Source organism: Alosa sapidissima, chromosome 16 (genome assembly GCF_018492685.1).
Source record: "Alosa sapidissima isolate fAloSap1 chromosome 16, fAloSap1.pri, whole genome shotgun sequence".
Taxonomy (NCBI): Eukaryota; Metazoa; Chordata; class Actinopteri; order Clupeiformes; family Clupeidae; genus Alosa; species Alosa sapidissima.
In genome coordinates, this window is record NC_055972.1 from 24,433,017 (window position 1) to 24,460,531 (window position 27,515).

General features: G+C 40.8%; 1 protein-coding gene across 1 annotated transcript in view; it reads left to right on the forward strand.

Moving 5' to 3' along the window:
- The window catches only part of LOC121685425 (CUB and sushi domain-containing protein 1-like), a 295,334-nt gene that overhangs the window by 193,495 nt on the left and 74,324 nt on the right, over window positions 1-27,515 (forward strand). Inside the window, exons 10-23 of the mRNA XM_042065939.1 lie at window positions 1,690-1,811; window positions 5,831-5,934; window positions 6,123-6,235; window positions 8,970-9,152; window positions 9,892-10,218; window positions 11,342-11,536; window positions 12,061-12,199; window positions 12,583-12,770; window positions 14,225-14,413; window positions 20,690-20,806; window positions 21,118-21,333; window positions 21,652-21,840; window positions 24,200-24,369; window positions 26,723-26,879. Coding sequence (XP_041921873.1) covers window positions 1,690-1,811; window positions 5,831-5,934; window positions 6,123-6,235; window positions 8,970-9,152; window positions 9,892-10,218; window positions 11,342-11,536; window positions 12,061-12,199; window positions 12,583-12,770; window positions 14,225-14,413; window positions 20,690-20,806; window positions 21,118-21,333; window positions 21,652-21,840; window positions 24,200-24,369; window positions 26,723-26,879 — 2,409 coding nt within the window. The remainder of the gene's footprint in view (window positions 1-1,689; window positions 1,812-5,830; window positions 5,935-6,122; window positions 6,236-8,969; window positions 9,153-9,891; window positions 10,219-11,341; window positions 11,537-12,060; window positions 12,200-12,582; window positions 12,771-14,224; window positions 14,414-20,689; window positions 20,807-21,117; window positions 21,334-21,651; window positions 21,841-24,199; window positions 24,370-26,722; window positions 26,880-27,515) is intronic.

Consider the following 27,515-nt stretch of genomic DNA (forward strand, 5'->3'; position numbering starts at 1 on the left):
ATCAGTCAGGTTTGCAAGGGCACCCTTACACACTCTCCCAGCCATCACCATACTGTACAAACAGGCAGTTAAATGCACCCTTAAGATGAGACCTGCAGTGTTTAAACTCTCAAAGGCACAGAGGACAAAGGGTTCACGGTGACATTAATCAAAATGAAGTAAGGCAGTGTGTCAGACCTCCGTGAAGAAGAGTAACCATGTTTGACAATTTCTTTGCACAATTCCACCGGAGTCCTGATTGATCCGGACACTTTTGTCTCAGCAGCTGCAAGAAACCTCTGTAAAATAACACTTAAATGGCTCCTTTCCTCGCAGATTAGTTAGAGCTTGAAGGGATAAAATTGGAAGTTAGAAACTCTTTAGCCTGCTGATTAAATTATCCCCAGTAGCTTCATCCTCTCGCCCCTATCTTGAAATGAAGCCAGTAATTTTTCAGTGTTATTAGTGGCCTCTCTGATTATTTAAAGTGTTTCAGTTGTACTCTATCATCAGACCTTTCTCTATACCTTTCCAGATCTTGGAACAATGTGATAGTAATGACTATGATGAAAACATTGTTTTTTTTTTCTTGTCCTCAATGGGAGAGTTTGATCTAATTGGTGGAACTTAATTCCACAAAGATAAGAAGTTGTAAGGGTTAGCAGTGCTCTTTTTTGCATACTATTATTGTAGCCGTCTGCACTTTTAGTTTCAACTTACTTTCTTAGATGAACAGAACATGGGAAATTCTTGACCTTGCACAAGGCTAATAGAAGAATGGTCGAACTGTGCTAATGGTGCTATGCAACCCAAAGACCTCATGAGAATACCCTTAAAGGTTCCATCACAGCTCATCTGTAAAGTCATAGATAAAACTTGGTGAAAGACTGCACATCATTAAATAAGCTTTAAGTTTACATGTCTAATATGTTATACGTTTCATCTATAAGTACCTTTCTCTAGCACGTTTTTCAATAGTGTGGTATGCATTTAAGATACACATACACATACTGTAAATAGCATGTAGTTTATCATAATTCATATGTATTAATTGCATCCCTATGAGACAGCCTTTGCTTTACAGCCTGCACAATTAAGAGACTGACTAAGAATTGACTGAGCATTTTTAAGACATTATGATCCTGCAACAAACATGATATCACAAATATGAAAACAAATATGAAATCAAAATATTTGCTGTAATATATTATAAGCACAATATACTGTAGGTATCTCATATTTCCCTGGGTCCAATGCAAAGCCCTTCATTTTCAGTATTTCTATATGATTTGGCAGTCCTTCAATTGAGATGTTTCCCCTTTGAGAATGCTTGCTTCATAATCCAGAAGGTAAATCATTTCTACCCTCATGAAGCTCTAATGTTAGCCTCAGGGGGCGTGTGACAGAAAAGAGTGAAAATAGAGGGGCTGGGAGCTCTTAAGCTGTCAGAGACTTTACAGTGTGATGTAAAAGGTTTACTCTTCGATGCATGTGTGTACGGGGGGGGGGGGGGGGGGGGGTGGCAATGTCTTATCAACCTGGGAAAAAAAGCATGATTTCAGTCGTTATTCTACGGAATCCTTATGCTGACTAGTGTTACAGAAAACATGATCCTTATCATTTTTCAAGCACCTTTGGTGATCCAAGAAGCATTATATGCATGAAAGCATTCTGATACTTTGATTGATTGATTGTGTCTTTATTCAACAGCAAGGACATGTGGCTCTAATTTAAGAGGACCAAAGGGGATTATTACATCTCCCAACTACCCTGTCCAGTATGAAAATAATGCTCACTGTGTGTGGGTCATCACAGCGGTAGATCCTCAAAAGGTCAGTTGCTTTTCTTTCACTCTATTTCTCTTCTTGTGTATGTAGTCTTCATGTTACCTAACACAGGTACTTTAGATGCTTTGAATCATTGAGATGACATCTAGTCTGTGATCTGAACTGCTTTATCAGTCAGACATGGGGAGATCAGGAAGAGAGATCAGGAAGATTGCTGGTGAAATGGGATTGGCTGATTGATTCCAGTCAGGCATTCCAAGAGTTCATTTGAATGTTCTAGAAGACAAATTGAAGAAAGCAGTTCATTGTTGTTGTGCTTTCAGCGGTTTAGTATATGCTTCATCATACATTGCAAAACAATTTTTGGGCAACATCCTAATGGTGTCTAAAAGGCTTAGGGAAAAGAAATAGGTGCATTAATCACATGGAAACATACCTATTTAATAGCTGCCTTGCCATTTAACATGTCAAGCTACACCCCCTGTGTGTCTTAGCAGCATTGTTTGCCTTAAGTCATGAGAATTAGTAGCCCATTTTAGTGCCTCGATTTACGCCCTCTCTGCTCATAACCATTGCCCCTTGTTTATGTTAGACTATTCCATTACCAAGACTGGACTTTTTTTCTTTGAACAACAAAGAAATCCTTTGAGCCCGTCTCTTGCTTTCTGCTGTTCAACCTAATCTGGCACTGGCTTAAATGTGTGTGTGTGTTGGGTAGACATGCACCACATGCACTCACTCACTCATGCATGGTTGCTGTAATGAATTCACCATCAAGGTATTGTGTTCAATCATTACGCTTTGAGCATAACAACCAACCAGCTGACATGTTGCCCATACAAAACAGAGGTTTTTAAGTGTCATTACTCATTGAAAGAAATTAAAGAGAAAGTGTTGCATAATGTATTATATTATGCCCTGTAGTTAATATGCGTTGATTAATTGCAGGGACTGTTTTATGGAATAGCAAATTAAGTGGTACCTTAGTTCACACAGTGATATAGTCATGTTTTTACCTGTGTGATAAAGTGCCCTGTGAGGTTGGCCTTGTTTCTAAGAAAAGATTCTTACTCAGACAAGCTTTTCAGAATTTAAAGCAAACTAATTCAGACTTGATTAGCTAAATATTTCCTAGGGCGTTTGCCATGTTAATGTTCTGAGTGCATGCCACCTTTATCAGTGTCTAACAAACTTTACTTACAAAAATGAACTAATGATGATTAAATCCCTTCCCTTTAAAATCCTTCTAAGTTCATTGAGTCATGAAGTGTGCTCAACAATTCTTTATACTGGTGACCACAATATCCTAGCCAAGCCAAATTTTAAGAGTTTGGTTTGAAAATGAGGTATCCTCCATAAAATCATATATAATAATAACAAATATTTTGTTTTCCAGGTAATATCTCTGGAACTACAGCTAGGTTGTTATTGATATCTCGTTTTGGAACCAAACTCAATTTGGGGGATTTTTACATATGGTTAATTGCCGGTTTGCAACCTCTAATCAGTTGTAAAAGACACAATCACATTATGTTTTACATTTACGTGACAGACATGTGAAATACAAAAGTGCAGTTAATAAAACCAGTCTTAGGCATAAGGAGTGCAACATGATTATTAAGTCATTGGATGATAGTCAATATTAAATTCATCAAAAGACAAACAGTACAAAACCAAAAAAGGCACCACATTGATTAAATACAGGTTATTAGCTAGTGATAAAGGTGATAAAACTAGTATGAGTATGCAGTCAGTATACTGTTATCATGATATAATAACATTGATTAGAAGGGCACAGCCATTGACAATGCTAGGCCTAACCAAACTGTGCAATTTTTAAAGCTTATCTTTTCTCTGCATTTTTCACACCTTATACCACACCTCATTATTATAGAGATGTGTATGAAGACTGTGGAGATAGACCACTGGTATTATATCCAGAGTCTCTGCCTTGTTAAGCAGATTTTGGACCAAGACTGCAAACAGATGAGTTTTACTGAGGAATGGCAACTGTCATGGCTTTACTTGCACCTGCTAAGAGGGTGCAGTACTCTGTTGGCAGTAGACTTCCTCTAAGCTCACTGTGATTCAGGGATCAGGTTGGCCAGACAGGCCTGCAGAAATGGGAAAAATCACATTCTGCTCTTGCATGTGCATATTTGTACAAGACCAAAGGAAACTCTAAATCGGGTCACAAACCGTAGATTTTATTTTTGTCCACATTTAGCCACGCTTTTATGGATTTACTTAATGGCTTCAAGATAGAAGCAGAGAGTGATCCATGCCGAACTTGTTTGAACATTTAATCGTATTAGTTGAGTTGATGACGGTGGAAGTCAGGGATTATACTAGTCTACAATATAGACACATTATACAGTACACCAGGTACACAAGGTATTATTTTTCTGATTGTAACACCAGAAAGCCTAATTTTCCATGCAGTCAACAAATATGACAGTGATTATTATTGAGAATTTGTATTTATACAGTGCTTTTGATATGAAATGGAAATACTTTTCAAAAATACTGTACTGTATGCATGCATGTTTATATGTGTGTATTTCTTAACATTTCATGTTGGGTCTCATACCAATGCTGGGGTATGTAAGCAATTACGTATATCTTAATCTCATACAATTTGTGCATACCAAGTGTCCAAGTAATGCACTTTAGAAAATCCATTGTATAGAATGGAATTGAAAAGAACAGAACGGATTCCAAATCGTAGTTAATAAACATATGCCAAAAAAAGATTCCATTTCAAACAGCGCTTTTGACTTGTTTAAATATGACATAAATAGCTTGAAAGAAGGTTATTTTGGATGAATTATGATGTGTGCCCTCACCATTGTGTATTGTGACTTCTATGAAGAAAGCACTTAATGATTTTTTTTCCTCCACAAAAGAAAACAAAACTGTCCAATTGAACCAGTTGTCAGGCTTCTCAGTTCAAAATAAAACAAAGAAATCAATACAGCTTTAAAATGTTGTAGCCTAGCTGTTTGAGGGAACAATCACCAAGATCCACTGACATTCCCTGATTGTGTTTATAGTGCATCAATGCAGCTTCATGGGCTTGCTAGATATTCTGTAAAAAGCATATCTGCCTTGACAAGATAATTTGAAAAGGTCGTATTTTAGCCTATTCATTGAAGATTGCTCCAAACAGCTCACAAACCACACAGTTTGACATTTCATAACAGATTGCTTTTCTGAAACTTCTGAAATGCTTAACAGAGTCATGAGTCCATGAAAGAACATGCACATTTTCCTCCCACATTTTGTGAGGGCTTGCTTTTTCAGTCGAATAAATCTGATGAGCTGTCTTCTAAAGAAAAAAAAAGAACAACAACAATAAAATAAACAGAAACATAGTTGGCACAATCTTGTCGTAGCTGTCTTTAATCAATAATTCTAACCACATTAATTTGTCGTTGTCCCTGTCTAGTTTAGCGATCAGGTTTTTAGGATGAATGTTTGGTTTCCCCTTTATAGAGAAAGTTTCACCTGGACTAACAGCTGCAAACATTTACACAAATAAATGCGTCAATATAAATATTTCTCCTTGATCATCCATTTGTCTGTGCCCGCTGGCTTGGCACTCCAAACTTCAGGGAAGATTGCTCCTCTATACCTGCTAAGCTTGTGCTCAGAGTACCAACTAAAAAAAAAAAATGTGGATGAGAGTAATGGCTCTTTAATGGCCCAATTGAGAAAATGTGAGGATGCTGATAATGGGGTTGTCCTAATTAAGCTTTATTTTTTCCCTCCCAGCAATCTCCTCTCAAATCCAATTTTCTTTTAACTGCCTTTCTTTCTGCTCACATACCAAATGAGCATGAACCCTTTTTTTCCTTCCAAGTCTTTGTTCTTGGCGACATCTTGCACATTCTCAACATTACAATGTATTTTTCTCCACAGAAAATTCCACTATTATTTTTAACCATTTATGTCAGACGTACATTGTGGTGTTTATGGTAATGTGAACTCAGAATGGCGTCTTAGTATATTACTTAATTCTTATTCATGTGTGCACATTCCCTGCTTGATTATTTACTGAGCAGGTTATCAAGCTGTCATTTGAGGAGTTTGATCTTGAGAGAGCGTACGACACATTAACAGTGGGAGATGGTGAGAAAATCGGGGATGCCAGGAGGGTACTTTATGTGTAAGTTTATGCAACATCAAAGTGTTTGAACGAAATTAAGCTTTAAATTTAAACTGTCAATTTGTTGTGGTTTTATGTAAAAAATCTGCTTCATAAACATTTATTGATATGAATGAAATATGAGTTGTTGATGAGTTTAACAGTTATTTAACAGTAATTTAATCTTTTTATGTAACTATGCTTTGCAGGCTCACTGGGACCAGTGTGCCAGACCTGATTGTGAGCATGACCAATCAAATGTGGCTTCATCTCCAGTCTGATGATACCATTGGGTCCCAAGGCTTTAAAGCTATCTATGAAGGTACTTCAGCTATTTTTATCACTTGGATTGCCTATCATAAGCAATCATCAGACTGTGTGTTTTTGACTGATAATGATGATTACAATGATGATTACATAGATGCTTTGATTTTGAGTTGGTTGACCTTGACAGGTAATTGGTGGTTTGGTTGTAAGTTACATTCTATGAACACAAGAAAGCCTATTTTTTCCAGGCAATTTGTATTTATATAGAGTATGCAACCAATTGTACACAATGCTATTGATATCAAATGAAAATGTCTTCCAAAAACAAAAATACTGTACATAAAGTGGTACCAAATTTTGTTATAAAACAAGGTATCTAATGATGCCAGCCATTCATGATCTGATTGCCATACCAGGATCTATGTCATGATCTGAGGACCATCTGAAGACCATCTGATTCCGATTCGATGTCTATTCGCCTGCTGTTCCCCCTGTTGTCCAAATGCCTACTGTACATCAAGCGTTTAATGAAAGCAAATGGGTCAGCATATGTGCTCCATAGACGCAGTTGAAAGTGTCACAGAGTGAAAGAATCCATGTCCAAGCAAGTTTTAGCTTAGCATCTGTTTCTATAAACACTAATATGCTGATTTTGCGAGTCCAGCCAAATTAGTAATTCATTTTTTGACATCAGATGGTTAGACTGATTGTCTCTAAATGATGGAGAGTGCAGTGAGTTTGCTCTTAAAAATCTCAGGTTAATTGGGCATGGTAAACAAGGTTAAGTTTTAAGCTGTAACATGCCATGCTATAAAAGTCAGAGATTTTATACACTATTTTCCAGCTTCATGATAGGATGTAATGGATAGTTTGAATAAGCCCTCCAGTCATTTACGTTATGCATTTAGTAGCCCAATAATGTGAGTAAATAAGTGGAGTGATCTTGTCACACTACAACTCGGCATTGATTATTTGTACAGAGTTTTATCTTGTCTGGAAAAGATAGTTGAATTCCATGACTTGAAATACATTTCAGTACCCTGAGGACCAATCCCTTACATCGATCAGCTTTCATAAATGTCACCACCATAATTGAGCAATTCACACCATTTCTGGATAGTCTAACACAATGATGGAAATGTGTTTAACTTTGTGTAAACCCAATTTCACACATACTCACTCAGTCATTTTGTCATGTTTGACAATAATCCCTCAAGAGAACTGTGGTTAGACCTTTGCAGAGGTATATGACGTATCATGTTTCATATATTAGCGATCAGACGAAAATTTGTGTGTACTGAAATGTTTTTCGACATATAAACAAGTTTCTTGTTTTCTACATATACTTGGGAATTGTATCAGTTGAAATTGTTAATGGCAGGGCAATTCCACTCTGCATAATCTCACTACACACACTGCATTCACACATTTAGGGACGCACTAACGCAGGCCATCAGAAGAATTAGGCTTCGAATCCATGCTAGCTGAAGAGCCCCGTGGAGTCTCTGAGGATGCTCTTTCCAGTGTTTTTCAGCTCAGTCCCTCTCACCACCCAGGCTCTTCAGGGAGGCCCACAGATGGCGGAGCACACATAGCCGCGAGTTAAATGAACCACGCGGCATTTTACAAGCTTTGTTGGGTTTACAACTTGCAGGAAAGAGTCCGCCCAAGTGGCATGCATCGCATGCGGAAAGCCTCTTCATTCCCTGCTACATGAGTGTACTTTGTGTTTAATGGCAGACCTGTTTACATGCTTAATTACCACTGAGCGCAGTTCCTCCTTACTGGTATTATATGCATCCACCTTGCTTCACAGTGTAAGTGAACAGGTTCTCCCTCCTCACTTCCATACCCACCCCCAGCCCCTCTGAGAGTGATTACTGTACCATTTAGTCTTCATGTGATGCTTAGTGCATTCGACTCCTGGTTAAATGTAGTGTGCAGAGTGCAGTCTGTGAATGGGTAGGCCTACAATATGAGACTGAGAGTTGTTTAATGAAATCCTAAAAGCAAGCGACGCTGGTTACAACCATCTGCTCTGGGCTGTAGGTTTGACCTAGAGATTCGATCCGAATTAAATCTAGGATACAATTCCTTTGGCCCAGCTAGTGATAAAGCACACGGAAGCTAATCTGTTTGCTTTTTATGCTAATCCTGGCAGTTTGTTTAGGTGAATCACAGTTTGAAGGGGTTTTTTTTGCCTTTAAAATGACTGCACCACCTCTGTGGTGAATTCCTCCATTGCAAAGCCCCCAGCTGATCCAGAGGTATTTAAGTCCTGCTTAACACCTCACAGTAGTTGTGTGGAGATGGGCTACCGGAGGAGAACTCATCCTCTGTAGATTAGAGCTGCGCCTGGGGTCAGTGGAGCGTCGGCTGCTGAGCTGACACCCTGGTTGTTAACACAAAAATGAACTCTTCCAGAACGTCATTCATTTGTCACTGTCATTTTATGCCGCCTAGAAAAACACCTCTGCTCTGCTACCTGGGTATGGAGACAAAAACTCCAGTGCACATAAGATTTGTATTAAGATGAATGAAGAAAATATATCTACTGGCTGTAGTAAATAATTAAATAAATGGCAAAGCAATTAAAATAAATAACACATAGAAGATTAAGCTTTTGTTTTAATCTGTTAATGGTGTACTAAGGGCCATGAAATTTTGTATGATTTCTGAAAATGACTGGGGTTGTGGCTTTCTTCTAATGTGTCAACAACAGTCATGTGCTAAGGAAATGTTGTTTTTGATGAATAAAGACTCTTTCTTTCTTTTTTTCCTCTGAACAGAAATTGACAAAGGAGGCTGTGGAGACCCAGGCATCCCTGGTTACGGCAAGCGAACAGGCGACTCTTTTTTACACGGGGACTCGCTCACGTTCGAGTGTCAGGCCGCCTTCGACTTAGTCGGCGAGAGGACAATATCATGCCAGCAAAATAACCAGTGGTCCGGAAACAAACCCAGCTGTGTCTGTAAGACCCCCCCCCCCCCCGAAAATATGTGTCCGTAATTAAGCTCCACGTCACTTAGGATGATTGATCTCGGGCATAAATGATATCATAGCAGTTAGTCTCTGGGTGAAGGTGTGGTTTATTTTAAGAAAAGGAACCACTGACCCATTGAAGCTCCCTGGCAAGCAGTTCCAGGGTCATCCTTCATTTTCGAAGGACATAATTCAAGGGTCATTAATCCATTCTTAAGTGACAATTACCACCACCGAGCAGCATGCACAGGTGAGTGAGAGAGTAGGTCCGGACGCCAACACCAGATCTCACGCCCTCTAAGACATGACATCAAAGCGTGTTTTAGGAGAAGCGCGGCAGGAGCACGCGCTTGTGCCTTGGCACGGGCTCTCAGATTGGGAGCAGATTGACACCCCTATCATCTGCTTCACGCTGGTCAAGCAGATAAGCATTAAAGGTCACTAAGTCTAGGTTAATGTCTCTATCAGCGCTGAATGATCTGTCCATCTCTCAAAGTGTTTCAGAGAAGGAGGAGTGAGATAGAGGCGGTGTGTGTGTGTGTGTGTGTGTGGGGGGGGGGGGGTTACAAAATGCCTACAAAAAATTTCTCAAGGCCCTTTAATGCAGACTGAAAGAGGGTTGTCTATGCTTCTGTAATGCAATTCATCTCATGACATGGTATTATTCAGTCACTTTGGGTTTGGCACAGGGACATCTTCACACTCTTCTCTGTCCTATTTTTTGGCAGTTTCCTGCTTCTTCAATTTCACCACGGCGTCAGGCGTCATCCTGTCCCCGAACTACCCGGAGGAGTACGGGAGCAACATGAACTGTGTCTGGCTCATCATCGCCGAGCCAGGCAGTCGAATCCATCTTATTTTCAGCGACTTCGAGGTGGAGTCACAATTTGACTATCTCATCGTGAAAGACGAGGGCATGCCAGAGCCCACCACATTCGGGACGTTCTCTGGGAAGGACGTGCCCTCACAGATCGCCAGCAATGGGCACATCATGCGTCTGGAGTTCCAGTCGGACCACTCCAATACAGCCAGAGGATTCAACATCACCTACACCAGTAAAGCCATTTTGAATTATTGCCGTTGTCATCCCATTATCGAGAGAGGTTTTATTTTGGCCGTGCCATCCGTGTTTATTTATTTATTTATTTATTTATTTATGAACTGAATCTCAGGAACCAGGAACTGTGATGCAGCTATAATGAGATAAGAAATCATAAACTGTCTTTATTCACTTTCTCATATCTGTCCCTATAAAAGCTTATTAAAGAATTAGAAAAAAATATGATGAAACACACGGGCAAATCGTATTAACTCCAATATTACATCTACATGCACATGCTCATGTTATGTGCACACTGGGGTGGGACCTCCATTTCTTAACCATCAGTGGTTAGACATGTTGTGAAGTGTTCTAAATAATGCTTCTGTGAAACAAAAAGGAGTGATGGGAGGGTTAATAAAATAGCAGAAGGGCTTGTCACTCCGTGGTTTTCATTTGGGGCATGCGCTCTTTTGTCCAGAGGACCCTGCTGTCAGAGCAGATGCAAAGGAGCTACTTGTGTGTGTGTGTGTGTGTGTGTGTGTGTGTGTGTGTGTGTGTGTGTGTGTTGGTGAGGGGAATGAGTGTGGGTGTGTGTGTGGGGGGGGGGGGGGGGGGGGGCAAGGGGTTTGGAGGAAGTGTCAGCCATGCAATGGCAGGGGACCCTGGAGCTTGGCATCTCAACAGCAGCGCTTTAGGACCGATATGTCACCATTTCAGGGGGGAGACAGAAGGACATGTTTCCCCATCTGGCTGAAGTGACTGTCACTGAGTGATGCGAGTGCAATGAGTCTGTCAGGGGGAGAAATAAAAGGGCTGCTTCCGTGCCCTCAGAGCTGGCCATTAGGTCTCCGTGCCTCATTACTGATTCTCCAGAAATAGAGGTGGAAAAAAATAAATATAAAAATGGGGGGGGGGGGGGGGGAGTTATGATCTCCCAGTAGTATTTTGCTGCAGAAAATAGTTTATGGGTTTATGTCGAGAGAGAGGAGGTTATGCATGCTGTAAGGTAAAGCGCATGTGCCGTAGGCTTTGCGGGCTAGACGATAATTGATGATGCTTCAGAGAGAGTACAGTGCTGCATTTTAATTTTCAAAATTTCCCACCTTGTGGAATTATTTTCTTTTCTGTCTCAAAAGCTTTTGGACAGAATGAGTGTCACGACCCCGGCATACCTGTCAACGGTCAGCGGTTCGGCGAGCACTTCCTCCTGGGCAGCTCAGTGTTGTTCACCTGTGACGAGGGCTTCATCAAGACCCATGGGTCAGAGGCCATAACCTGCGTCATTCAGGACGGCAATGTGGTATGGAATGCAGCCGTCCCACGCTGCGAAGGTAATGGCTCTTTAATGGACATACAAATAAGGCTTCGGGTTGGTGTGGGTGAATTGTTTGGCCACATTTTATATCACAAGGCCATTGTTGCAGTACAGGGTATCTATGTTGTTTAGTGCTGTGAAGTATGTGGTTGAGATACAGAAAATTAAAATGTACCAAACGATGATAACGTTTGGTTTAGTGGTTGGATTAAGCTTCAGCTGTGCAAGAACAGAGAATGAAAATGCTCTTATTTGCTGATAATTACGTTTTAGTTTGTGTAAATCAGTATAAGTTGGTTACATCAGTATACTTACAATCTAACAAGAGCATTGTAACAAAGTCAGTATAGTTTAGTTAACGGGTATAATTACAATCTAACAAACTTTGCAATGTCAGGTCTTAACAATAGCTTTGCAAGAATCCTTGTTACTGTAATAGCACACTCTTGGGATTTGGCATTTCATTTTAGTTTTACACTATGGGCATGTGGATTGTAGTGTAAGTGGGAAGTGATTTCCTCCACTTTGTGCCTCTCTCAGCTCCCTGTGGTGGCCATTTAACGGCTCCGCTGGGGGTTCTGCTGTCCCCCGGTTGGCCCGGGTTCTACAAAGACTCTCTGAACTGCGAATGGATCATCGAGGCCAGGAAGGACCATGCCATCAAAATCACCTTTGACCGGTAATTGTGCCACACCAATCAGCTTAAAGGGGAGGTAACAAGATGGACTACATTCAACATGGCACTTACTCACTACCCATCTCACTGTCAGAGTAATTCAGTGTCAATCCTCTAATTTTGAAATGGATAGGAACATTATGCACATTATTTAAACACTGCATACTACACATTGTGCCGCTAGTCATACTCTCCCTTTAACTTCTGAACTTCATCTCATTCAGTGTAAACCGTCTAATTGATGGTGAGGGTGTGTATGTTTGTGTGTCTGTGTATCTGTGTGACTGTGTGTCTCTGTGTGGGTGTGTGTGTGTGTCTGTGTGTGTGTGTGTGTGTGTGTGTGTGTGTGTGCGCACCTTTGACTTTTGACCTTCCGCTTTGGGCAGGTTTCAGACGGAGGTTAATTATGACACGCTGGAGGTGCGGGACGGCCCCTCCACCTCCTCGCCCCTAATTGGGGAGTACCAGGGCACGCAGGCACCCCGCTTCCTCATCAGCACCAGCAATTACATGTACCTCCTCTTCACCACCGACAACAGCCGCTCCAGTGTGGGCTTCCAGATACGCTACGAGAGTGAGTCAGCTTGTCTGTCGTCCGTCTCTCTCTCTCTCTCTATCTCTCTCTCTCTCTCTCTCTCTCTCTCTCTCTCTCTCCCCCACCCCCCCACCATTATGATTCCCGTCATTGTGTGCCACTCATGTGAGTTTTTCGGCGCGAGCGAGTGGGGATTGAGAGACTCAGAGTGATAACGAGCTTTGGCGCGAGAGAAAAGGAGGAGGAATCCAACTTGCCTCGCGCGTCTGGAGATTCTTGTTCAAATATTAACTCATTTAGTGCAGCGAACGCCTCGACTAATTGGAGCGGGGACCTTGTGTTATATCTAAATTGCTTTCAACTTTCCAGACTCTGTTTGTCACCTCTGTGTTCCTTGTCAAGGAGTGGGAGTGACGTGGACAACGTGTCTTAAATGACAGGTCCTCACCCCTTGTTTTTCAGCAGCTCCAGAGAAAGACAATCATGTTATCCTTTTGCGGATATTGTTATGAGTATGTTTGTCATGTGGATTGTTATCATTTAGCTTTGTCTGCCATATATATTTTATCAGCTTGATGAAATCACACTGGCAATTGCATCATCTAGATAAAGTGGTGATAGAGTCATGCAGCCCAGATAGTTTTTAATGTGTGTGTTGTCACCAGAAGCTAGTGTATACAGTCTCGGTGCGATCAGTACAATCTCTGAAACTTGAAAGACTCTCTGTCTCCCACTTTAATAATGTACTTGGATAAAATATGAGACTGATACACATCTGGGCAAAGTCCAAGGAGATACTATACACAGAGTCAGCTCAATCAAGCCATTGACTATCCTGGTGTTCTAGGATGATTTAGACATCAATTTAGGTAGCATAATTGAAGTAAGTGGTCATAAAATATGTTGAAGACAAGGATGTTTTTCATTTAGGTAATACTGAAGATGCAAAAGGAATCCTTTCACTACATAATTATTTTCTTTTAATTATGTCAAGATGAACTTGATATATGTCCAGCGCGTAAAATGTACTGAAAAAGAGAGATTGCCAGAGAGATTGCTGGACAGTGACATAGAGAGAGGAGGAGGGTGGTAGTAATGGAGAAAGAAGGAAAAAAGAGATAGGCCGAGAGAGACTAGAGTGTAGGAGAGAGAGAGAGAGAGAGAGAGAGACTAGAGTGTAGGAGAGAGAGAGAGAGAGAGAGAGAGAGAGAGAGAGAGAGAGACTAGAGTGTAGGAGAGAGAGAGAGAGAGAGAGAGACTAGAGTGTAGGAGAGAGAGAGAGAGAGAGAGAGAGAAAAAAAGATGAAATAGAGACAGACTGTGGGAGAGTGATACAGAGAGACAGAGAGAGAGAAAGCAGTGCAGGGAGAAGGAGAGAGATACAAAGAGAGGGGGGAAAACGATAAAGACAGAGCAAGCTCTTGGTGTCTCTGTCCTCCATTCAATTTGGGAGCAGGAGGGGGGAATGAAATGGTCCTGTTCTCTCCCCACAGGCATCATGATGGAAACGGATTCGTGTTTAGACCCTGGCATCCCGGTGAATGGGAAGAGGCATGGGAACAGCTTTGCCATCGGCTCCAGGGTGACATTCAGCTGTGATCACGGGTACACACTGAGCGACGAGGAGCCCATCGTGTGCGAGAGAAACCACCAGTGGAACCACGCACTGCCCAGCTGTGATGGTATGCCAGGCGCACCTCTGCTGACATGCACAGGCACACGCACATGCACACGCACTGACACAAGCATGCACACACACACACACACACACACACACACACACACACACACACACACACACACACACACACACACACACACACATAAACACACACACACGCACACGCACACACACACACACACACATGTAAAGAAATGCACACACATACATGTCATGTACACTCACACAGACACAGACACACACACTCAGTCACAATTACCCTACAGCATGGTCTCTTAAGCACCAGACGGGGGGAGGACCTGCCCCTTCCCTTCCTCCCTCCCTCCCTCCCTCCCTCTCCTCTCAGCATCATGCTCAGAGAGGAAGGTGTGAGCGATATGCACAGCTGACTCCCATTTTCTTTATCAGGATGGAGGAAAGTAAGCCATCTCAGCCTCCCAGCCCTCACCCCACCCCCACCCTAAAACCCCCACCTCCACCCCCTTTGGACTTCAGTTCATTAATTCTTCATGAGAGGAGCTGGTGACTTGAATCTATGGCGCAGGAAATCGCCTTTAAAGCGGAGGCGCCGCACTGGGAGGGCCTGCAGATAGAAAGACGGATCTGAGGACTCACCCACCACTCGTTTGTTTTGTTTATCTTATTTGTCGGCTTCTGGTGCGGGATTAAAGCAGCCCCCACGCCGTCTTTTCCTGTAAGCACAATCAAGCTGTAGACCATTAGGTTCACAAGCCTGTGGCATCCTCTTCCACACCCACCATCTCCAATGTGCACTTTATTCTAATAGACTTTTATTCAAACAGATGTATCATCAGCTGGACCTGACCTTCGTGACAAAACACAAGCGTTTCTTACCTATTTTTTGCAGAGAAATGGCAAAATAAATTGAAATAAATATCCACACCCGACTCCGCCAGCACCCCCACCACAAACCCACTTTAATTCCACCCACAGACTGCATTGACGCTGCTGTTTGATCAAATATGCATAAGTACTGTAATATGCACTCATGAAGTCACTTATGAAAAATAACACATGCTATCAAATTCCCAAAGCAGCTCATGTTGCTTAACCTCAGTTCCTGTATATTCCTTTTTTTTTTTAAGTGGACCATGAAAGCTACAGCGTTCTTGATGTCACATGCTAAATCTTAACCTTACATCATAATGAGTCCGTGCAAGAAGATGGGAATCTGTCACCATTCACACATTTGGTGCAAACCATGGACTGTATAGAACTATATATACCAGGGGTATTCAATTAATCTTCGGCGAGGTCCAGTTACGGAAAATTTCCTCAAGCAAAGGTCCGGAGCATCATAATGTTTAACGTGCGTGTTTAGGCTATGTATATGTATGTATAATATTAAGATGGATGGATGGAGCCTAGTTGTAGATAGATAGATAGATAGATAGATAGATAGATTTATTGATCGCCAAGGGGAAATTCAAGAAATAGAAGATTGTAGGCCTAGGCCTAATGTTTAATGTGAAATAAAATAAGTAGCCTAAAAGGCAACATTCGAAATGAGGAGAAATAAGGCAAGATAAGAGTAGCCTAATTGGGGAGAAAAACTGAGTAGCCTTGGTTATTTTTAAGATCTTAACGTGAACTTAAAACAAAATTTGAGCTGAGACAAGGATGGATATTCCACACCTGGTTCCTTGAACCCATTAATCAGCAAGTTTAATTTAATTTTTTTAGTTTTTTTTATGTTGACCCGAAATCCTGGAAACCCAGGAATATCACGTTGTTGGGCAGTGAATGCATGTAGGCTTAACTAGATTGTGGTGGATCAATCATATTGCCTTCTTAAATTGTAAAATATTCTGTGGTCTCAGTTCACTGTTGAATGGGCCTAGCCTACCTATGCTTGCTCAAAATACATGCTTTGTCTAGTAGAGATGCTTCAAATTGGCGCTTAAAATCGCCTGTCTCAGAATATATAGAAGAGGTCCAGGGCAATTCCGCGCAAAACTGTCACATCCATATTTAGTTGGCGTTATGGACGTGACAGTTTTGCGTGGTATTGCCCCCGTATCGTTATATAAAGCCCTGTTCTCGCTGTCTAGCTTTCTCCTCTTTGAGCAATCGATGATTTGAAAATAACTTAGGCCTACTTATCGTTAACTTAGATATCCATCTGATTGTTTCTCGTCCCGTCTCCTATCCTCGTGCGTTTCAGGTGATCAGTCTCTTCCCCATAGTAGGGTACTTTACACTGACTCGACTTTATCAGAATTCACAGATTTCACTGGCTGAGTAGCAGCAAGCGAAATGATGGTTCCTGAAGCTCCTGAAGTAAATGCTGTTATTCTAACCAACAAAACATTTAGCGCAGCTTTGAAATCTTACGTGAAAATCTAAATTAGGCTATTATGGTCTGGGTCCAGATAGGATGACGTCACGGTCCGGACTCGGACCGCGGTCCGCCATTTGGTGATAGCTGATATATACAGTCTATGGTGCAAACAAGGTATATTCCACCACTTCACTTACAGTGCCACCTTTAGACACGGCAGTTATGTTTACAGCAAGGGAGCTATGTGCTGCTGCGTTGTTTCAGGTTGTATGTTCAACCCAACACGGATCTCAAGGTTGCTGTAAAAGGGCGTTTTCCCTCAGCACCCGAATAAAGGAACTCCCTTCACCCACTTATCGGCGACAAATCAGCTCGGGCCTGAACGTCTGTGTAGCGGCGCGCGCCGGGACGCTGCACCGTGACTTTTATTTGTCTCACGGTGGAGGAACCATCTATGCCGATTAACTTGCAGATGTTGCCTTGGGCGTGTATGATAACATGCGCAACATGATCTCCACTTAATCACCAGCATCGCCATTGCCTCTGGAGCTGGGCAGAATTGCCACTGTGAACTCTGTGCATTTTTGTGTGAATGTGCTCTATTTTGCAAGCTTGCCCTTAATTGCTTTTTATTTTCATTTTTCATTTTTTTAAAAAATATACCAGTATTAGTCGACTTGCCAGTGCCAGTAGCCTGTTACATAAGAAAAAAAGTTATGATAATTCAGATACTTGCATGTTTGGTCCATTATGATTATGTTTAGGCAGATGTTGTGGAGTCGTTACACAACTCTCCTGTGCCTTTCATGGATGCGGCGATTGAGGTGACGTGAAGCATGTTTCTTGGGATGCCTCTATCTTCATTGATGGGGTCTTTCCTTGCTGCGTTATGACTTGTTATTAATTTTGCCTTTGATCTCCCCGCAGCCGTTATCAGTCTATCCCACATCTTCATCTCGAGTGTTGCCAGACGCCTAAAACTCCAAAGGGTTTCATTTGGAAACTTGTCTGCCTCTCGGATTCACACTGTCATCAGTGCTGTCTCTGCACATAATATGGAGAGGCTCCAAAAGTTTGTTTATTACATTTATAAAGTGCATATTAGATTTTTTTTCCCCTTTTAACACCCAGGGACATTGTTTGCAGACTCTGACCTAGATTCCATATCAAAGCTGCCTGGACCCTTTTTAATGTTGTAATGTCTTTGAGCAGTTTTAGACACAATTGGCATACTAATCAAAATACAGTCTAATGAAGCAGTGTATCTTTGCGATCATTCACACCTTTGTTTTCATGTGAACTGCTATTATCAGAACACCAAGACTGATACTGAAGGCTGATATGATTGGATTGATAATATCTGCGTTGGCTTATTCATTTACCTCCCTAGCCTGGTTTCACCAGACTTACTCACCTTGTTTCATTTTTGTGAAGAGTCTGGATACTCTCCATTGGGAAATGTTTCCAACCCTAGCATCGTAATGGATGTAGACCAATTGATTGATCAGGGATTTCTGATGTTACTTCCTACTTCACCTACTGTAACCTTTACAAACTGATAATAAACCACATTGGCAGTCTGGAAACAATGCACCTTTTCTGTATGAAATTACACATTCTTCCAACTGCAATTTTTTAATGTTTACTACCGTTTGCTGACTACTACCGTTTACCTTAGTCACTTTTAATTCCAAAGCTAACGCCATTCTCTCTCATCGCTGATTGGTCAACCATCCTGATGGCTGAGGGAAACGTAAAATACATTTAGAGGAGCCATATTTTATTATATCAGTGAGATGAAAATGACTGGATATACTAGGCGAGCGGGGCCAGGCTAGTTGTTCTGAAGAAGGCAGATATACCAACGTGAATTGTGATGTGAACAGAGGCGGACAGAGTACACAGCTTCATTACTTGAGTAAAAGTACAGATACCCTTTGCTAAATTGTACTCAAGTACAAGTAAAAGTACAAAAGTACAGTCAGATGTCTACTTATGTAAAAGTACTGAAGTACTTGTTTTTAAAAGTACTTCAGTATCAAGAGTACAAGAGTAGCCTACATTTTCTAAATATTGCATTACTACTGACACAGTGCTTACATTTATGTACAGAAACATCCTACTTGGAGTGGAACATTGGAAAAATGTTAATGTTAATACCTTGGAGAATGTAAAAGGAATTGAAAGTAAAATAAAGTCATTTTCATCTTTTTACCATGTTGCCAGGGATGGGCAGTATTTCTAATACATGTATTTAAAATACGTATTTACAGTTTTTTACAACTGTTTACACACGTTTTTAAAACTCTGTGTCTTTTTTTCAAAACTCCACACAAAACCAACAATTGCTCACACAAATGCAAAATGACTCAAATCTCCAGCAAAATGACACACAACATTCAAAATGTCATGAACACATCTTTAAATCAAACATTCGCCTCACATTACAAACACTTTTGTCATAATATGACATTTTGGATACATCATGTACACACTGTTGTTCAAAACCTAGCGCTCTTCTGTCTTTCATAGGCTTTATGTATTTCCATACAAGAATGAAAGTTACGGTATCTACAGAGAGAAGTTGAAATACACAGTAAAAATGCAAGCAATATTGAAACCAAAAAATAGTGATTTTTCCCAAATAATTTGCTGTTGTGAATACAGTATTTTACAGCCAACAAGAACAAAGGAAAGCAAAATAGACCACCAGATGAGGCAATGACCACCAGATGTACATGGAGTTCTGAAAAAGCTGATTTTGCCTATGGAAATGACTGACTACTATCAAATTACTTTGCTTTTTCCAAAGAAAAGTGTGTGTGTGTTTGTGTGTGTGTGTGTGTGTGTGTGTGTGTGTGTGTGTGTGTGTGTGTCTGTATGTGTGTGTGTGTGTGTGTGTGTGTGTGTGTGTGGGGGGGGGGGGGGTGTATGTATTCATAGGTCTATAGAAAAATGACACAAAAATACAAAAAAGACAAAAATATAGCAAAAAAGAAAAAAGTATCTGCATTGGTTCTGAAATCCTCTAGGGCCAGATTGAAAGGGTCCATACCTACATATAGAGTATCTATTTATAGGCCTATACTAAGGTAATGACTGGATGGTGTTTACACATGTGAAGAGAGAGAGTGAAGCACTGGTGATTTAGTGTGGCATTTTGATGGCTTGTGTTTGAAAAATGAAATCAAATTACTTCTTGTTTGATTTTTGTGTGTTAAGTAGAAAATTGTGTGTGGTGTTTTGCAAAATGTGTTTTAGTCAATTGAAAACTGAGTCAAACACTGAGAATTAGTGTATGGTTTTGCAGATTTGGTGTGGATGTTTGGAAGACATGATTAGAAAATTGTGTGACAAGCAAAGATTTAGTGTGTAAGCATTTAAAAAAAACTGTAAAATACAAAATACTATTTTGTAATTGAAAAACTTAAAGCGAAAACTATCATTAACTTGTTCAGAAAATTGAAATAGTCTAGCGAGGTGGGGCCACAGGTTGGCACATTCCCGGGATTGTCCATTGTTTCGTCCATGGTTTCGTCTCTTATATAAATCTGACCATGGAGTTGACTTCGGCGGAAAGCTGAAGGTGATTGCTGATAGGCTGTCCCAATCAGTGGCGCCTGCACAATCCAATCACGTTTGAGAGGGAAACAACAAATTGAGGGTTTCTGAGATTTGTCTTTTTTCCTTTTTTTTAGAAGAAGTAACGGGTACTCACGGTTATGGATAGAAATGTAGTGGAGTAAAGAGTACAATATTTGCCTCTCAAATGTACTTGAGTAAAGTCATGAGTACTCCCCAAAAATGATACTCGAGTAAAGTACAGATCCCTCAAAATTGTACTCAAGTACTGTACTCAAGTAAATGTACTCCGTTACTGTCCAGCTCTGGATGTGAGTCATATGGTTGATCATCGTATGCACTGATTTCTGATAAATATATAAAACACAATTGTAATTTCCATTTGTATTTCAGCTCTATGTGGAGGCTACATATTTGGAAAGAGTGGAAGTATTCTCTCTCCTGGGTTCCCAGACTTCTACCCTAACTCGCTCAATTGCACCTGGACAATAGAAGTATCACATGGAAAGGGTAAGTCAAAACAGTCATTTAGTGCTTCTACTTTCAAAATGTCGGCGTCATCAAAAGACCAAATGACCTGCTTTTTATTTTTTTCCAACCAAATTACCCCCTCAAATCCCATGATTGCAAATGTACCATTTCTTCCAAAACCCCATTTTTTTTTTTCCAACTAGAGACCATCCAGTTGTGGTGGCGATGCAATTTTGTTTTCATCAGCATTACCTGGCCCCATCCTCTTTGTGGGCCTGTAAGCACGGAGCAGGGTTTTTCCGTGTGTGACCGATGGCCCCTAATCTCGTCTGAAACTTCCCTCCCCTCAGGAGTGCAGCTCGTTTTTCACACGTTCCACCTGGAGGACTCACACGATTACCTGCTCATTACGGAGGACGGCAGCTTCACCGATCCCGTGGCCAGGCTCACCGGCTCCGTCTTGCCGCCCTCCATCAAAGCCGGCCTCTTCGGCAACTTCAGCGCCCAGCTCCGATTCGTCTCAGACTTCTCCATGTCCTACGAGGGCTTTAACATCACCTTCTCAGGTGGGGCTGTGATTTGTTACTATCTGTTGCTCATCTGCAGTGCATTTTCACTTTTTTTCTGTAATATTTGTGAAGACATGAATGCTGTGACAGTGTGACTATCCTTTTTACTGATGCAGTAAAGTAACACGGACTGCTAACACCTGAAAGCACTGAATCCATCTAAACTGTCAACTACACTTTATCAGTTGCAGAGCATCAAACGCGCGCTTCATAAATACAGATCCGTTGTTTCATCTCCTCACTCTGCCATTCAGTTTTTCTCACCCATCAAGGGGATCAAAGCAAAGTGTTTTTTCATTGTTGTGTCTCTGGCAGAGTATGATCTGGAGCCGTGTGAGGATCCTGGAGTGCCTGCCTACAGTCGAAGGGTGGGCTTCCACTTTGGGGTTGGCGACTCGCTCATATTCTCCTGCTTCGGTGGCTACCGTCTGGAGGGGGAGCTCAAGATTACCTGCTTGGGTGGGGGAAGAAGGGTATGGAGTGCCCCCCTGCCAAGGTGTGTGGGTAGGTAGATAAGCTTTTGCGTTCCTTACAAAGAACCATGGACTGGACGTGTTGTACATTAACCTCGTTTTTGTCTGAAGGCTTCCATGGTATTGCACAGTAATCATGCGGTAAGGTCTTTAAGACACTACTTCTCTGATGAAACTGGTGATACTTGCGGTACTTGAAACTGTCTCCATACCGTTATCCTCAGTAAAATAAACTCTGGATTCACATTCTGACAGCTGCTCTGAGGGAAATATTCAACTTGTATGAAACAAATAGTCAACTTTTAACAGTCAAGGCCAGTTATTTCTTGCCAGATATTTTTTGTAGTGATGAAGTTAGCAATAATGCTTTATTTCAGTTAAAGCAGCTTTACATTTCTCTAACTTGCTGCAAATTCTAAAAACTGCATTTCTAGTGTTAACATATACATTAAAAAATTATATCAAGCACATTAAAAGACAATGACCAAAGTGTTTTTCCTCATGTGCCAAAGTTGAGGTTAAATTGACAATAAAACAAGGATAAAACTATAGAATAAGACTTAAAAGTGTAATGTAATTTAATAAAAAAATGAATAATTAAATAAAAGGATAGAAATAAATAAATAAATAAAGATACATAAAACCATCAAAACAGTAAAAATATAAACAGTAAATGTTGATAGAGAAAAAAATATATCAAAAATAGGAGAAAACATGACAAAGTGATTTAATTTTACATATTTGCATTGTTAATTCAATTGCATTTCTCATTTGTGTTCCTCGAGCCCACTGCTCCTGTATATCTTCTGTCTATACCTACTCCTAGCATGTCTGATGAAAGAAAGTTTTATTGCAATGTTTTTAATGAGCTAAAACAGGTGTGATCAACCAATCATGAGTAATCCAAGATCAATAGCCAGATACGCAGATGGGGAACAATGGGAAGCAGAGCAAGACCACCCCAGAACCTGTTTAGAACCACTCCACTAGTGCAGAAAAGCTTCTACAAGTTGTATTGACCCAAACTAGTACAGACATACACTTCAGTGGTTAGGGAAATTAAACAACATTAAACTAGAATGGAATCTCTCCACTTGCAAATACAAAGTATTCTCTTAAGCTACATGTAACAGCTTTGCTTGCCACAGGCCTACACCACGGTGCACATTCAGTATTCCCCAAAATGCTTTTCTCTGAGTGAGGATGGTGACTTATTTAGTTTACTTCCTACAGAGAGACATGTAGCTCATCATAGAACCGCCCTCTTGACACGGATAGCAACACCAAAATACTGAAAATATTCTGTTTTGAATTAGTTTAATAAAGAATCATTAACATTTGTTTTAAATAATCACAACAGCATATAATTTCCTCTTTGGGCAATCCTTTTACCAGTAGACTTGCTACATTGTTGAACTGCTACATATCCACCAAAAGTATTCAGTACAATTAGATGGTAAAATTACCAAGGTCACCATTGAAAATGATGGAAATTTATGAAGCTCATCATATCAATCAGCCAGAATTATTTCCCACAAGAATGACAATCACAACAACCCCAATGAATGGTGACAATGACTCATATCCTGCATTGTGCCTGTGGAAACAAATTTCACATTTATTTTCTCCCAACCGTTTGAAGGATCATTCAATTTCTTTTCCAAAGACTGCATCCCCCACCGCAAGAATTTGTGCTCCACTCAATTTGCAGAACTGAAGGTCTTGAGGCAACATCTGCTACCACACCTGAGGCTCAGCATCAGAATATTAACTACACGGACATCTGATTCCGTCACAGTCCTGAGCCTTTGTGGCCAGCACATAACTAATGCATAAATCTGCCAAGTAATTAGTATTCTTCTCAAGTGTGGTCCTCTAGTTCATCAAAATGACAACAGCTCATGCTCCAACTGGTTCAGATCCTCAGGCCCTTCAGTAGGTAACAGCTGCTGCGGACGGCTAAGTTGGAAGATTTCACATGCAGATTTCCTATTTTTGCTAGCTGCATTTGTACGTGGCTTGAACAGTCACTGTTGAGCTGGTCAGTTTTGAGTGCTCACCTCTTGCCAAGCTCCCGTGTTGTCATTGTCTATTTGGTCAGGGCACCACTAGAGGAACTGACCAGAACATTCAAACTGACTAGAAGTCGACCTGTGTCTTTTTGGGCTTTTGTTGGAATGAGTTGATTCCGAGCAAGTCCTCTTTCTCTCTTCCTCCTCTCTCTCCCTCTCTTGCTCACCCCTTCCGCCCGTCGCCTTCCTCTTTACCTTGACCTCTCACTGTTTGTTTCTCCTCTTTCCCTCTTTTTCTCTTTTGTCCTCTCTCTTTTTCTCTTTGACTGTCATTCTCTCTCTCTCTCTTTCTCTCTCTCTCTCTCTCTCTCTGCCTAGCTGAGTGTGGAGCCACCTCTGTTGGAATCGAAGGTGTCTTGCTGTCACCCAATTACCCTGCCAATTATGGCAACAATCACGAGTGCATCTACCGCATCGAGACAGAGAGAGGAAAAGGCATTCGAATGGTGGCTACAAACTTCCAGCTCCTTGAAGGAGATTATCTCAAGGTATGTAACCATGGCAGCGCCTATAAACACACTGACTTGAGAGCTCCAAACGTCAAATGAAAAACTGAAATAATACATATTCACCAAATCAAATTCAATGTAAATTTTAGAAGGTATGTTTTGAAATTGTGGAAATCTATTGAGCAAAAGAGTCTAAGGAATAGGCCTTATTTATTTAGGTCAGAGTGGATGTGGACTAGGAAAGACTGGACCACACTCTAATGAATCTATTAAAGCCTGGGTACTCAACCCTTCTCACTGTCATATGTGTAGTCCTGAAGAAAGCCCAGACAAGCACAGCCTCTGAATCTGAATCCAAACTGATGTGGTTCAGGCATAGGTCTGCCTATGGTCATCTTTCATGTGAAATTCAAGATGAATCCAGCACAGATCTGTTACAGGGTCAGGGGCGTTCTCAAAAACCATGCGTCCTGATTTCATGTGTATCCATGAGGTCAACATCAATCATAACTGAAGCATGAGCCATATCTTGAAATTCATAATGGCAATAATGGTAATAACATTTTAATTAAATACAACTGACATGTTCATACTTCCTGGAAACCCATAACTCTCCTAGTTAATGACAGTGTGTTATCGCCAGCCCTTTTGAAGATTGTGACCTTCTCACATTAAAACTGTATGATAGAAAATAATCAAATCTTTTAAACTCAAGAATCTGAAGAAACTGAAGTCAAGTCAAGTCAAGTTTATTTATATAGCGCATTTCATACACAGAGGTCATTCAATGTGCTTTACATAAACAAAACCAAACAATAATCAAAGAATAGTTAAAAGGTAAAGATCATAATAAAAAGAAAACATAAAACACAAGGTAAAATCATTTAAAAATAAAGAATAATTAGTAAGCAAAAACAAAGGCAAAAGTAGTAAAAAAAGTAGTAAAAGACAAGGTAGAACAGTTTGGTCTTAAGTCTAGATTTAAAACTGGCTACAGTTGGGGCCTTTTTGATGTCATCCGAAAGTTGGTTCCACAGCTGAGCCGCATAGCAGCTAAAAGCTGCTTCACCATGTTTAGTTCTAACTGTAGGTTTTACTAGCAGGTTTTTCACCTGGGACCTGAGAGGACGAGAAGGTGTGTACTGCTGAAGCATGTCTGACAAGTATTTAGGTCCTGCTCCATTTACTGATTTATAAACAAGCAATAGTGCTTTAAAGTCAATTCTGTGACTTACTGGAAGCCAGTGCAAGGAATTAAGAATTGGAGTAATGTGGTCAGTTCTTTTAGTTTTTGTTAGAATCCTAGCTGTTATTTCTGAGGTGGTAAAAAGCTGATTTAGTTATCGCTTTCATGTGCCTGTTGAAATTTAGATCACTGTTAATTAATACACCAAGATTTTTAACAGTATCCTTTGCCTTCAACCCTTTTGTGTCAAGGAGAGTGGCAACCCTAAGTCTTTCCTCCTTTTTACCAAATATAATTACTTCAGTTTTTTCTTTGTTCAGCTGAAGAAAGATGTCTCAAAAGAACATTTTGAGACATCCAGGTCTTGATTTGTTCTATACACTGACACATAGATTCAAGAGCACCATAGTCGTTTGGTGATAGAGCTAAGTAAATTTGTGTGTCATCTGCATAGCTATGATATGAAATCAAATTATTTTGAATGATTTGTCCAAGTGGGAGCATATAGAGGTTGAATAATAGTGGCCCCAAGATCGACCCCTGGGGAACACCACAGGTCAAGGACGTTGGTGTTGAGGTACAGTTTCCGATGGCAACAAAGAAGCTCCTTTCTTGTAGATATGATTTTAGCCAGTTGATAACTATGCCTGTAAATCCAACCCAGTGTTCTAGTCTGTGTAGTAAAATATTGTGATCAACAGTGTCAAATGCTGCACTAAGGTCCAGTAGCACTAGGACTGATGTTTTACCTGAATCTGTGTTGAGGCGTATGTCATTGGAAACTTTAATGAGAGCTGTTTCAGTGCTGTGATTTGCCCGAAAACCAGACTGAAAATAATCAAAATACCCATTTGATGTTAGGAAGGTGGTTAATTGATTAAAGACTACTTTTTCAATAATTTTGCCAATAAAAGGTAGATTGGATATGGGCCTGTAATTGTTTAGCATGGAGGCATCCAGGTTATTCTTCTTGAGAAGTGGCTTTACAACAGCTGTTTTCAGTGACTTAGGAAAAGTGCCAGACAGCAGTGATACATTTACAATTTGAAGGACATCCGCCGCTATGAAGGAACCTTTTTGAGTTCACCTGGAAGTCACATAATTACTTTTTTCACTTACAGTGATGTCTTAGATAAAGCTGAGTTTCATATTTACATATCTGGACTTTGCTCAAATGAAGGCTTTGAGAATGTTTTTCCTCTGCAGATTTATGATGGGAGCGACAGTTCATCTCGATTGCTGGGCAATTTTTCAAGGAGCGAAATGACTAATGTCGTCATCAACAGCACCTCAAATCATCTGTGGATTGAGTTCAACAGCAACGGGACGGGAACCAACAAGGGCTTCCGGCTGACATACAGCAGTGAGTTTGAGTCTCCCAGAATGAGGAAATGAAATAGAATGGGAAAGGTGTCAGCTTTGACGTGGGTGATCAGACAACAGCGTTGTTTAGCATCCTCTGCACGTGACATACACACACACACACACACACACACACACACACACACACACACACACACACACACACACCACACACACACTCACACACATGTACACACACACACACACACACACACACACACACACACACACACACACACACACACACACACACACATACACATACATGCATATGTGCACACATACAGTACAGTAGACACACTCCCAGTCATAATAGCTGAAGTGATCATGGAGAAGAACAGGTTGTACATTCTCCCTCTTTACTTTGCCTTCAGTCCCTGACTTTGCCATGAAACAGACTAATATAGTGACTTGTGGGGGATCCAACATTTATGGGATTTGCTTATTCATTATGTTTAAAATTCAACTTGCATTAAACAGACACTAATACTAGGCTTCAAACATGCTCAGCCTCCCCTTAGGTAAATGCCGATAATGCAGAGAGAGAAAAATAAGACCAGTGATTCAAGGTCTACGTGTGAATCACCTGACAGTTTAGGTCAGATGACAAGTCGCACATGATGATTGATTATCATAC